Source organism: Oncorhynchus nerka, linkage group LG6 (assembly GCF_034236695.1).
Source record: "Oncorhynchus nerka isolate Pitt River linkage group LG6, Oner_Uvic_2.0, whole genome shotgun sequence".
Taxonomy (NCBI): Eukaryota; Metazoa; Chordata; class Actinopteri; order Salmoniformes; family Salmonidae; genus Oncorhynchus; species Oncorhynchus nerka.
In genome coordinates, this window is record NC_088401.1 from 41,845,416 (window position 1) to 41,859,605 (window position 14,190).

Below are 14,190 nucleotides of genomic sequence, written 5' to 3' on the forward strand. Positions count from 1 at the left end.
TAGATAATGAATAAGATTAGATGGACAGGGAGGACCTGATCGTAGATGATCTCTCCTATTTTCAGACACTAAATACAAGCCCTGATATCTTTCGGGTCCATACCTGAACCATCTTGCTGCCATGGGCTCGAGATACATTTAGCATGTTTTTGTTTATTCTGTCCAGGCAAAATCATCATGCGAACATTCTCAAGGTTGGAAATTAAGAATGTATATTTCAACAACCATGTTGGCAACATAGAACGCTTGGAAAAAGTAAAAAAATCCAAAAATCCAAAGCCCACATGTAGAAGTTTGTCATCCCCAAAGTGACCGTACGTACCCCAACCAGAAGCCATGGATTACAGGCAACATCCGCATCGTGCTAAAGGCTAGAGCTGCCGCTTTGAAGGAGCGGGACACTAATCCGGACGCTTATAAGAAATCCTGCTATGCCCTCAGACGAACCATCAAACAAGCAAAGTGTCAATACAGGACTAAATTTTAATTATACTACACTGGCTCTAACACTCTTTGGATGTGACAGGGCTTGAAAACGATTACGGACTACAAAGGGAAACACAGACGTGAGCTGCACAGTGATGCAAGCCTACAAGACGAGCTAAATGCCCTTTATGCTCGCTTTGAGGCAAGCAACACCGAAGCATGCACGAGAGCACCAGCAGTTCTAGACGACTGTGATAACGCTCTCGGTAGCCAATGTGAGCAAGACCTTTAAACAGGTCAACATCCACAAAGCCACGGGGCCTGACAGATTACCAGGACGTGTACTCAAAGCATGCGATGACCAACTGGCAGGTGTCTTCACTAACATGTTCAACCTCTCCCTGACATCTGTAATAGAGGTCGACCGATAATGATTTTTCAACGCCGATACCGATTATTGGAGGACCAAAAAAGCAGATACCGATTAAATCGGACAATTTTTATTTATTTATTTGTAATAATGACAATTACAACAATACTGAATGAACACTTATTTTAACTTAATATAATAGTTCAAAATCAATTTAGCCCAAGTAAATAATGAAACATGTTCAATTTGGTTTAAATAATGCAAAAACAGTGTTGGAGAAGAAAATAAAAGTGCAATATGTGCTATGTAAGAAAGCTAATGTTTTGAATTCCTTGCTCAAAACATGAGAACATATGAAAGCTGGTGGTTCCTTTTAACATGAGTCTTCAATATTCCCAGGTAAGAGGTTGTAGTTATTATAGGACTATTTCCCTCTATACCATTTGTATTTCATTAACCTTTGACTATTGGATGTTCTTATAGGCACTTTAGTATTGCCAGTGTAACAGTATAACTTCCGTCCCTCTCCTCGCTCCTCCCTGGGCTCGAACCAGGAACACAATGACAACAGCCACCCCCGAAGCAGCGTTACCCATGCAGAGCAAGGGTAACAACCACTGCAAGGCTCAGAGCGAGAGACGTTTTAAACGCTATTAGCGCACTCTAACTAGCTAGCCATTTCACTTCAGTTACACCAGCCTCATCTCGGGAGTTGATAGGCTTGAAGTCATAAACAGCGCAATGCTTGACGGACAACGAAGAGCCGCTGGCAAAACGCACAAAAATGCTGTTTGAATGAATGTTTACACGCCTGCTTCTGCCTACCACCACTCAGTCAGATACTTGTATGCTCAGTCAGATTATATGCAACGCAGGACACGCTAGATAATATCTAGTAATATCATCAACCATTTGTAGTTAACTAGTGATTATGATTGATTGTTTTTTATAAGATAAGTTTAATGCTAGCTAGCAACTTACCTTGGCTTACTGCATTCGAGTAACAGGCAGTCTCCTTGTGGAGTGCAACGAGAGGGAGGCAGATCGTTATTGCGTTGGACTAGATCCCCCGAGCTGACAAGGTGAAAATCTGTCGTTTTCCCCATGAACGAGGCAGTTAACCCATCGTTCCTAGGCCGTCATTGAAAATAAGAATGTGTTAACGGACTTGCCTAGTTAAATAAAAGGTATAAAAAAAAAATGTTTATAAAAAATTACATTATTATTTTTAATCGGCGCCCCAAAATACCGATTTCGGTTTGTTACGAAAACTTGAAATAGGCCCTAATTAATCGGCCATTCCGATTAATCGGTCGACTACATGTTTCAAGCAGACCACCCATAGTCCCTGTGCCCAAATGAAGTGAAGGTAACCTGCCTAAATGATTACCTACCCGTAGCACTCACATCAGTAGCCATGAAGTGCTTTGAAAAGTTGGTCATGGCTCACATCAACAGCATCCCTCCAGATACCCTAGAACCACTCCAATTCGCATACCACCCCAAAAGATCCACAGATGACGCAATCTCAATCGCACTCTACACTGCCCTTTCCCACATGGACAAAATGCTGTTCATTGAATACAACTCATCATTCAACACCATAATGCCCACGAAGCTCATCACTAAGCTAAGGACCCTGGGACTAAACACCTCCCTCTGCAAATGGATCCTGGAGTTCCTGACGTGCCGCCCCCAGGTGGTAAGGGTAGGCAACAACACGTCTACCACACTGAGTGTGTACTTAGATTCCTCCTGTACACCCACGACTCAAACAACATTAACATTGCTGACAACAACAGCCTGATCACCGACAATGATGAGACAGCCTATAGGCGTGTCAGAGACCTGGCAGTGTGGTGCCAAGACTACAACCTCTCCCTCAATGTGAGCAAGACAAAGGAGCTGACCTTTTCCTGGACTACAGGAAAAGGCGGGCCCGAACACTCCCCCATTAACATCGACAGGACTGTAGTGGAGAGGGTCGAGAGCTTCAACTATCATGGTCCAAAACACACCAAGACAGTCGTGAAGACGGCACAACACCTTTTTCTTCCTGGAGACGGAAAAGATTAGGCATGGGTCCCCAGATAATCAAAAGTTTCTATAGCTGCACCACGAGAGCATCACCGCCTGGTATGGCAATTGCTCGGCATCTGACCGTAAGGCGCCACAGAGGGTTGTTCGTATGGCCCAGTATATCACTGGGGACAAGCTTCCTGCCATCCAGGACCTATATACTAGGCAGTGTCAGAGGAAAGCCCCAAAAATTGCCAGAGACTCCAGTCACCCAAGTCATAGACTGTTCTCTCTGCTGCCGCACAGCAAGCGGTACCGGAGAGAGAAGTCGAGGACTAAAAGGCTCCATAACAGCTTCACCCCCAAGCCAAAAGACTGCTGAACTGGACTATTGACACTGACAACACTGACAAACCCCCCCCCCCCCATATTTGTTTTGTACACTGCTGCTGCTCGCTGTTTACTATCTATGCATGTTCATTTCACCCCTACCTACATGTACAAATTACCTCAACTAACCTGTATCCCCCGCAGACTCTGTACCCCCTATACATAGCCTGGTTATTGTGTTACTTTTTACTTTATTTGGTTAAAAAAATGTTTTACTTTTTTGAAATGTACTGTTGGTTAAGGGCTTGTACGTAAGCCTTTCACTGTAAGGTCTACACTTGTATTTGGCGCGTGACAAATGGTTACATTTGATTTGAAATTGACTAGAAAGGATAGTAAAGTATGACTTTGTCCTAATGTTTCTTGGCTAGAACATCGTTTTGTTCACATGCTAAGTTGTTTTTCAACGTTACTTTGAGTTTGCTACAACTGACTGCTGCTGGGGAGACATCGCAGTCATTGATTTGTTTCATCACAGACAAGCGAGTGCAAAAGGAAAGTCTCGGTAAAATCTCGTCCCTTAAAAAGGCCAGCTGAACATTTGTCTCACCTAATGATTGTGCTTGGTGGATCACTGCCAAAAACTTTTACTCATTGTTCTCCTAGATGTGTGTGCTTCTACATTTCTAATTAAGAACACATCATGTACTGCTTATCAAAAAATCTAAACTAATAACAAATAAACAGCATTTTGTGGCAGGGCAGGCACTTTGTTGATTCTTGGTAAGTTGTTTTTATTATTGGCTCTAAATTATGCATTTTAACATTTTGGTAAAAAAAATACAATTAAGCAATATACCCCAATACTTTTTACTAGTAAAACATTTGTTTTTGAAACAGAATGCACGCTCAGTTTTTTTGTGATTTTTGGCTGGTAGATTTTCTTTATCTACCGGCCACAGTGGCTGGTGGCCCAAAAAGTTCATTTCCGACCCTGAACATTATCTGAGGCGAACGAAAAGGGTATCAACAGGTGACTGAAGAGTGCCTCCAGCCACTCCACTTATCTATTCTAGTACAAGCACACATGATTAAATTAATCAACTGATCATCAAGCCCTTGATTACTTGAATCAGGTGTTCCATTACTGGAATAGATTGAACATTCACTGTCATTGGAGACAAATCGGTGAATAAGGCGATGCATTTTTTGGGTGTGGGCGTATGCTTTATCAAAAGATGTTCCACCAGATAATAAAATTAACTAAGACAATATATAAAAAAATAGTGACATTGTCAACTATTACCTTGTGATAATCAAAATGGAATAGAAATATGGCAGATACTCATATTAGGAGACCAATTGAAATGGGCAGGAGCCTTATTTCAGACCACAGACGCAACTCACAGAAGGATGGTTTAATTTTTTTAATGTATTTCTTGTAATTCATTCCATTGTTCATTGATAAGGGTACTTCTTGCACAGAATACTTAACTGTACCAAAAGCTAACACTGAAAAGATTAACGAACAGCTATTTTAGACTATTGTGGCCTTTACATTAACATGGCAAAGTCTGAAAAGGTATTCAATTAAGGATTTCATTATGCTCCCCTGAAGATGGTGAAACTGCATTACAAGTCTGAAAACCTCATGGCTGACAAGAAAAAGAGAACATTGAGGCTTAGTTTGTGGTCACTGTGCATGAAAGTGACTATGGGGCAATAAGTAGCTGTCAACGTCTAGGTCTACCAACTTTGGCACGGTTCAAATACTCCTAACATGCATCTTTCCTTCATTGAAGTGATCATTGAGCTGACATTACTAAATAGTTTTTTAGCAAGCTTGCCATTGCATTGCTTTTAACAATTATGTCATGTCAGATGAGCCATTTCAAGTATTTAGGGCCCTAGCCCTACAAGTTAACTCCTCATCCCGTGCTGTAGGTCTAGGTGCTGTGGCCAACTATTGTTTGTTATATGGCATGATGGAAAATGATAGAAGGGTTGGCAGGCTGCAACACACGGGGCCAATCAGGGGTTGGAACCGGTTCAGGGAACAGAACCAACAAACAGGAAAATAACATTTCAAGGAACGAAAGTGATCCATACTGTCCCGGAACAGAACCGTTATTTTAAAAACATGGAAACTGGCTAACTACGTTATTTTACGTTCCAGGCATTTTCTTCTAGTTTCAAAAAATAAATGATAAACAAACAAAGCGCCTATGCAAAGCGCTCACTGTCACTCAAACTTATTCCAGCTTCTGCCTGCAAGCTGAAAATCTTTGCCAGTCCCATATCGCTCCATAGTTTACAAGAATATACTTTTGGTTGCAAGTCCTGGTAACAGTATGGGGTGAACGCTAGTTAGCTCCTACCAAAAGTGAGATTGGGGAAAGAATGCATGTATAATTTAAGCGTCTCAAATCAGAAATTCACTGCCATTTCCTAGCACTTGTCAGAACTACTCACACCTTTAAAAAAAAGAAGTTCTCGCAACAAGCCTAGAGAGTTACAAGGGGCCTAAAGGAGTAAAGTGAGTATATCACAAGATGAGTTTGTATGTCATGGCAAAGGCATGTTTTGCCTAGAATAAATACACTGAACATAAATAAAACAATTTCATTGATTTTACCGAGTTACAGTTCATATGAGGAAATCAGTCTATTGAAATAAATTCATACGGCCTTTATCTATGGATTTCACATGACTGGGAATACAGATATGCATCTGTTGGTCAGATACGCGTAAAGAAAATGGGGCTCAGGATCACATCACAGTGTTTTTGTGCATTCAAACGTGCATTGATAAAATGCAATCATGTCTGTTGTCCATAGCTTATGCCTGCCCATACCATAACCCCACCATGGGACACCCTGTTCATAAAGCTGACATCAGTAAACTGCTTGCCCACACCACGCTTTAACCCTAGAAAGCGGTTGTGAGGCCGGTTGAACGTACTGCCAAATTCTCTAAAACGATGTTGGTAGAGAAACGAACATTCCATCCTCTGGACTCTGGAGGACATTCTTGCAGTCAGCATGCCAATTACACACTCTCTCAAAGCTTGAGACATCTGTGGCATTGCATTTACATTTTAGTCATTTAGCAGATGCTCTTATCCAGAGTGACGTATAGTAGTAGTGAGTGCATACATTTCCATATTTTTGTTGCACTGGTCCCCCGTGGGAATCAAACCCACACGCCTTGCATTGCAAGTGCCATGCTCTACCAACTGAGCCACACAGGACAGTGTTGCGAGACAAAACTGCACATTTTAGAAAGGCCTCCTTTTCACTCTCATTTAGGTTAGTAATTGTGGAGTAACTTTTATTGTCCTCAGCACAAGGTGCACCGTGTAATGATCATGCTGTTTAATCAGCTTCTTGATATGCCACACCTGGATTATCTTGGCAAAGGAGAAATGCTCACTGACACGGAACCCAAACCGGCTGCGCGCGCATAAATGTATTTTGTCCCCCCACACAAAACGCGACCATGACACACAGGTTAAAATACTCTGAACCAATTACATTAATTTGGGGACAGGTTGAAAAGCATTAAACATGTATGGCAATTTATCTAGCTAGTTTGCACATGCTAGCTAATTTGTCCTATTTAGCTAGCTTGCTGTTGCTAGCTAATTTGTCCTGGGATATAAACATTGAGTTGTTATTTTACCCAAACTGCACAAGGTCCTCTACTCCGACAATTAATCCACACATAAAACGGTCAACCGAATCGTTTCTAGTCATCTCTCCTCCTTCCAGGCTTTTTCATCTTTGAACTAATATGGCGATTGGCATCTAAACTTTCATAGTATTACCACGACGACCGGCAAAACAGTTAAGTCTTTCAATCACCCACATGGGTATAAGCCAATGAGGAGATGGCACGTGGGTACCTGCTTCTATAAGCCAATGAGGAGATGGGAGAGGCAGGACTTGCAGCGCAATCTGCGTCAGAAATAGTAATGACTTCTATTTTAGCCCTTGGCAACGGAGATGCTCGTTGTGTGCAATAATTGAATAACATGAATTTTGACATTTATTTTTGCAACGCTCATGCACGCGATGCACAATTTGAGAAATAAGCTTTTTGTGCATATGTAACATTTCTGGGATCTTTTATTTCAGCTCATGAAACATGGGACCAACAATTTAAAATGTTGCATTTATAATTTTGTTCAGTGAATGATGAGCCAACCACAGTAATTAATTTAATCATATGTAATCAGGCATGCTTCCTTCTGTGTAGTATTTACATTGTATGGTACAGGCAAGAACTCAGTGTGCACTGACTTAGAGTGGGGCTTAATTCAGGGCCTGTATAAAGTATCTCAGAAGAGTGATGATACACAATAAGTTTTGCCTTTTAGATCGTAATGACTAAGATTACATGGACAGGAGAGACCCGATTCTAGGCCAGCACTCATAATCGCACATGCTTGATGAATACATGCCCAGATGTCCCTTGCATATAGCGTATGTGCCACAGATGTTCAGCATGATATTGAAGTAAACAAACCTATACACTGGTCTTTCACTGTTCATACATGTCTGGGTGGGTTAGGTTGGTTATGCCGTTCTCATTGTGGATAAAGACAAACAACGACCGATTTCCAGTCAGGGTAGGGAAAAAGAGGGCAGACATTTTGGATAGTGACCAAAGCCCACCAGCCACTGTGGCAGATAGATTTAAAAAGTTACCAGACACTCATATATTTTCCTCCAGATTTTTTCCCTACAATTGCACCAACAAAAACACACCAAAAAAATAGATGAATATGCTTAGTAATTTTTCTAAAACCATACATGTATTACTAGTAAGAAGTAACGTGGTATATTGTTTCATTTGTGACCTGAATCTTAAACTTCTTAAGGATAGGGGTCACTATTTTCACATCCAGATGAAAAGTGTGCCCAAAGTAAACTGCCTGCTACTCAGGCCCAGAAGCTAGGATTTGCATATTATTAGTAGATTTGGATAGAAAACACTGAAATTTCTAAAACAGTTTGAATGATGTCTGTGAGTATAACATAACTTATTTGGCAGGCGAAACCCTGAGGACAAACCATCCAGGAAAAAATATTGAGGTCACTCTCTTTTCAATGGGATTTCTATGGATACCTGGATTTCTAAGGCACTTGCTTGCAGTTCCTATCGCTTCCACTGGATGTCAGTCTTTAGAGATTGTTTTTCCTTTGAGAAATGAAGAAGTAAGGCAGTTCAGAATGAGGGTCGAGTGAAGTGTACTGTTTGTTAGAGGCTGAAAGCCTGAAAACTCACTCCACTTTGTTTTTATCCGCTATTGAACACAGTTTATCCCGTCTTAAATTGTATCGATTATTTACGTTAAAAAATACCTAAAGTTGTTTGAAGAGTCTGGATCAAGTTTACAGGTAACTTATTAGATACTTTGTAGGAATGTTGCGCGAGTTGGAACCGGTGTATTTAGATTTAGATGCACTATTGTAAAGTGGCTGTTCCACTGGATGTCATAAGGTGAACGCACCAATTTGTAAGTCGCTCTGGATAAGAGCGTCTGCTAAATGACTTAAATGTAATGTAATGTATTTTCAAAACCAAACGCGCCAAATAAATGGACATTTTGGGGATAGACAGAACTAATCAAACAAAAGGACCATTTGTGATGTTTAATGGACATATTGGAGTGCCAAGAAAAGAAGATCTTCAAAGGTAAGGCATGAATAATATGTTATTTCTACTTTTGTGTTGTGCCTGGCGGATTGAATTATGATTTTCATGTGTTTGTTTGATCGGGTGCTGTCCTCATAATAGCATGGTTTGCTTTGCTGTAAAGCCTTTTTGAAATCTGACACAGTGGCTGGATTAACAAGAAGTTCATCTTTAAACCAGTGTATAACACTTGTATGATTTATTAATTATTATGAGTATTTCAGTTTTTGAATTTGGCGCGCTGCTATTTCACTGGGTGTTAACGGGATTGGCGCATGAAGGGATCACTAAGAAGTTAACCAAAAGATCAGAAACAAACATTTCACCTGCCCCTTTAACTAGTTGCTCCTACCCTCTACTTTTTTGAACATTTTGTTAAAAATCGCGCAACATTTCAGCGCCCTGCTACTCATGCCAGGAATATAGTACGTTCATATGGTTAGAATGTGTGTATAGGAAACCCTCGGACGTTTTTAAAACTGGTTAAATCACGACTGTGGCTATTACATAACGTGCGTTACATCGGAAAGCGCAGGAAAACCTGATCACAGAAAATGGAAATAAATATCCTTGCGCCACTTCCAGCAATTGTTAACAGTGAGCCGAATTAGATAAGACCGAGCATTCAACTCCCACAGCATCCCCATGTAGTCGAGTATCTTGTGAATTTAATCCTCTTTGATTCTTGGTTGAACCGAAAGAGGGGCACGACGTACCTCCGGTCTCCGCCCAGATCATTCCGGAAGAGCTCTCTCCTGAAATTTTTTCCAAGACGACAGCTAATGGTACATCGCCTACGGATGATTTTTATCGCTTATTAACGTTTACTAATACCTAAAGTAGCATTACAAACGTATTTCGAAGTGTTTTGTGAAAGTTTATCGTCTACTTTTTGAATTTTAAAAAATGACGTTACGTTGTGAAATCGCTGTTTTTTTCGTTTATCACACAGTCTACATATAACGATATCTTGGCTTTATATGGCCCGATTTAATCGAAATAAAGACCCAATAGTGTTTATGGGACATCTAGGAGTGCCAACAAAGAAGATGGTGAAAGGTAATGACTGTTTTCTATTTTATTGTGCGGTTTGTGTAACGCCGAAATGCTAATTATTTTGTTTACGTCCCCTGCTGTGCTTTTCTGTTGTAGTGTATTGGTGCATGCTATCAGATAATAGCTTCTCATGCTGTCGCCGAAAAGCATTTTAAAAATCTGACTTGTTGCCTGGATTCACAACGAGTGTAGCTTTAATTTGATACCCTGCATGTGTATTTTAATGAACTTTTGAGTTTTAACTAATACTATTAGCATTTAGCGTAGCGCATTTGCATTTCCAGAGCTCTAGTTGGGACGCAAGCGTCCCAGGTAGAGGTAAGAGGTTAAGGGTGGGAGGTTACCGTGGAAATGTCATGTTTGTGCCTGAGTCGTCTTCTCTTCCCTAACAGTTGAAACTCCAACATTGAAAAACCTAGCTTGTTAACAATACAATGTAAATAGCCAAGAAACACAAGGGCAGTGTCACTTCAGTAGACAAGTAAATTAGACCAACTTTTGTACCCGTGCGCAGCGCTTCTAAAAACATATCTCACTCAGCTCTTCACATGCGCACAGACCCAAGCCAGGCAGTGTTGCAGCGCCAGGGGATAGGCTATAGTAGGATTCGTAGCTCTTTGACTTTGTGCAATTAATTTACCAGCTATGAAACAAGGCCGCAGAAATACTTTGAAAACAGCTACTGCAGCATTTACTTTAATTCACAAATTAGAGTGAAATGCCGCCAACGTGGTGGGTGAAATAGACATCTTACCCGCCAATGACAAAATCTACCCGCATTTGTACAGGTGTTCATTTTAGGCCCTGCAAGAAATAGGCAAACACACTGCCAGTAAATAGGCTTAAATAATGCACAGCTAGACTTAACCAGGTACAGAGCAGACCAGAAGTACAGTATAATGGGAAATAAAGGTTGAGCACCATACTGCTGTTATCTCATGACCAAATCTCCAAAGTTGGTGTGTGAATACTATTCTTAAAAGAATATTACAATGAAACATTAGCAGTTTGGTCAATGGTTAAAGAGGCTACATCCAAATAGAGGCTAATAGTTGACAAAACTAGTCAATGTTAATAGTGTGCATTTGCAAATAGTTGGTTATGGACATATTTAGAATTGGGATGAAAAACACAATGCTAACAGATATCACATCAACTCTTTAACAAGGCACAACTGGTAACCCTATTCAAAACACTGTTTTAGGTAAGCATATGAGTGTATCAGTGTACAATGAGCAGGCTGACTAGTGTAGACAGTGAAATTAAGTGCTAGTTCAAGAAGGAGATGCGCTTTACAGAGCTGGCATCCGCCAGCTAGCTAGTTTTAATGAATCTGACATAATTGTCTAGTTTCACCACAGCACTCAGAATATTGTCTAGTCTTACCTATCCTAGAGAGTGCCATCCGACTACTGTTTGACAATGCAGAAGGTAGAGTAACTTAAGTGTTCAATTCAAGATCAAAATACCAGGGATAATGAACCTCATTCAGAGCCCAAACTCAGAAAACAGGAGAAGCGAGAGGATACGAATATGATTCTAGGTTTAGACATACACTTCTGATTTCTTAGATGATCTTTCTTATGATTTACACCTCTGCCATGATTTATTACATGTGTTGTCCTGGCTGATATGCTGGACTTGATTTCGTCACTGTCTTATAGATATACTAAGCAGCACATATGAGGCACTGTGCAGTCTTTCACTTCCAATAAGTGTGTCATTAAACCATCTATGTGCTATTTCTATACTTCCCGTTCAGAAGTTTCATTTTTGTCTTTTACTTTCGGTTTTGTACACAAGCTTCAAACAGCTGAATATACAACATTTTTGGTTTTGGAAAATATATTTCCCAGCGGTTTAGATGGTTCTATTATGCTCTACACAATGACTGCTTGTTTTGTCAAAACTGAAATTAGGCAAACTAGTGGTATTTTAGCAACAAGGAAATGGTGGAGCCATTTCTGCGTAGTGCATCTTTAAAGATAGATTTAAGGCATGTGACTAGACAGAGCTGTTGCCTTGCACTTCAGATCTATAATGGCAACATCATTTGAGAGAAAGTACTGTTTACATTTAAATTATAGTCATTTAGCAGACAGACACTCAGAGCGACTTACACGTATGCTTGATCTTAGCAACACGATATTTCTGACTCGGCCTACACCATACAGCTTAACAAATTAATAGCAGAATACATGTCAGTAGTAAAATTTGCATAGGGAGAAACTAACAGACACTGGTGGTTAGCTACTTGAACAATTTTTTAAAAGATCTTAAATGCATTTCTCACCTCCATCCCTCTCTCTGGCCCGCTGCGCGTGGACTGCCTTTGCCCTGCCATGCCCCGTGCTGTCAATGTGTTTGTTGTCAGGACTGTCAGATCGCCGAAGCATTTTACATGGTGGAGTGGCATCTGCGGTGTCTCGCATCTTGTCATGGCGGTGATCACCACCGGGGTGACTCTTCGATGAGTACTTGAGAGTCTGAAAACAAATCAAAACAAAAATAGATTCTGGAACGGCAATCAATTCAGAGCCATGATCGATTCGAAAGACTCGAGCTGAATCTAGACGTCTAAGTGTCTGTGAATGTGATATCATTACAAGTTGCATAGCACAAAAGCTTATTAGCCCCAAAATTATGCAGCCAAATAATACGCATGCCATGAAAATGTGTTTACAAGAGCTTGCAAATTCTAAAAAGTCGTGACTTAATCTTGTAGTTAGCTAGATCAGCTGTGGCTACGTCACAAGCTATTGGCTCCATGGATGGGCAATGACAATTGATTAGCTAAACCCTGCGCATGTAAGACTCAAAATAAACGTGGGGTGTAAACGCCACATTTTGAAATCAATAGATGTGAGAGACAGCTAATTCAAGTGTTTTCTGTCTTATCATTTAACGTTAGCTAACATTAGTTAGCGTTAATGCCGACCATATATAGCTAGCTACTAACGTTAATTCTTAATTTCAAAGAAAACCTCATTTATTATAGTATTTGGGTGTTACCAACATGAAGTTTATTTAGTTAACTACATTTATTTTTCTGAACTTTGCTCCTTAATCTTATATCGCGCAAGCTGTGACATTACGAATAGGCCGGAATTATAGTTAACTATGGGCTCCAATAAAACTCGCTAGTAAATGTGTTCACAAAGAACAATTCGACGTTTAAATTATGTATACAATCTACAAGTCATAATTGTAATGTTAACCAACATACAGCATTGTTTTTTGTTCAAACCCAAAGGAAATTCGCTACTTTGCGATTTTCCGCACCGAGGCCTGTAGTACTCAAGAAGCCTGCACTAGAGTATCCATTTTAATCTTATTTGTTGCTAGCTAACAAGTACCTGGTAGGGCTGTGAATCCCTTCGGTCGTTGCACCTAAAAAAATAAGAAACAGGTTGTAAAGATGATCTCAAACATCAATGAAAAAAACAAAACAAAAACAGTTCAATAATCTGCAACAGCTGAATAGCTTCCATAAGTTTCTACTTATTTTTATTGCAATAAAAATGGCGGATTGTCAAAACTGAGAAGAAAAAACTGAATAGAAGTAACGTTAGAGCTGTTTACCCATCGCTGAGTCTCGGTTGTTTCCTTGCATACATTACCATCAATGCCGTGTTAGTGTGTGTGGATTGGATGTGAAAGATGGACTAAGTTATGTTTTCTTTCAGCAACCTGTTATATTATTTTAATAGTTCTGAGTATTTCAGTTGCTAATCGGAAAAACGCTCTCGGTCCATCTCCCACTCGCGCGCACACCAACTAGCTATGCCCCTATCTACGGAAAGGTGAAGCTCAGCCTGCAGGTCCCCCCTCCCACTACTACATCCGGGACACTGCGGCGCTAAACTCGGCTGCCATCATCCGGTTGTCGATTTTTTTTTGAGACGCTGCAAAGTTGTTCAGAAAAACAACAACACGGATTACTTTAGAACAGCACACTTCAGTGTCATTTTCATGCACCAAAATAGGTTTATTACCTACCAGCATGTCTGTCACATTTTTTCACAAATACACTCTCAGAGTGGTAGGTAATCTAGTAGTTCGGGTATGAACTCAAAACAATCTCCCTGGTTCTATTGTGGATCTCTTGTGCTGTCTGCTGGGTATTTGTGGAAGTGCATTAACACATATTTTGACCTATTATAGTGTATGTCGTGTAATGTACTTCTAGGTCAAATCTAATTTCCATTTCAATAAGAAACCCAGGTCTGATACAGATTTAGCTCATATGTGACTCCATACGCCTCACGTCCTCACTTGACTAGCTGACA

General features: G+C 40.4%; 1 protein-coding gene across 1 annotated transcript in view; it reads right to left on the reverse strand.

Annotated features, from left to right (window-relative positions):
- LOC115130453 (WW domain-containing adapter protein with coiled-coil-like) overlaps window positions 1–13,703 on the reverse strand; it is a 70,711-nt gene extending 57,008 nt beyond the window's left edge. The window contains exons 1-3 of the mRNA XM_029661618.2: window positions 13,484–13,703; window positions 13,258–13,291; window positions 12,195–12,387 (exon numbers count right to left, since the gene is read on the reverse strand). Coding sequence (XP_029517478.1) covers window positions 12,195–12,387; window positions 13,258–13,291; window positions 13,484–13,524 — 268 coding nt within the window. The 5' untranslated portion in view covers window positions 13,525–13,703. The remainder of the gene's footprint in view (window positions 1–12,194; window positions 12,388–13,257; window positions 13,292–13,483) is intronic.
- Window positions 13,704–14,190: the final 487 nt, after the last annotated feature.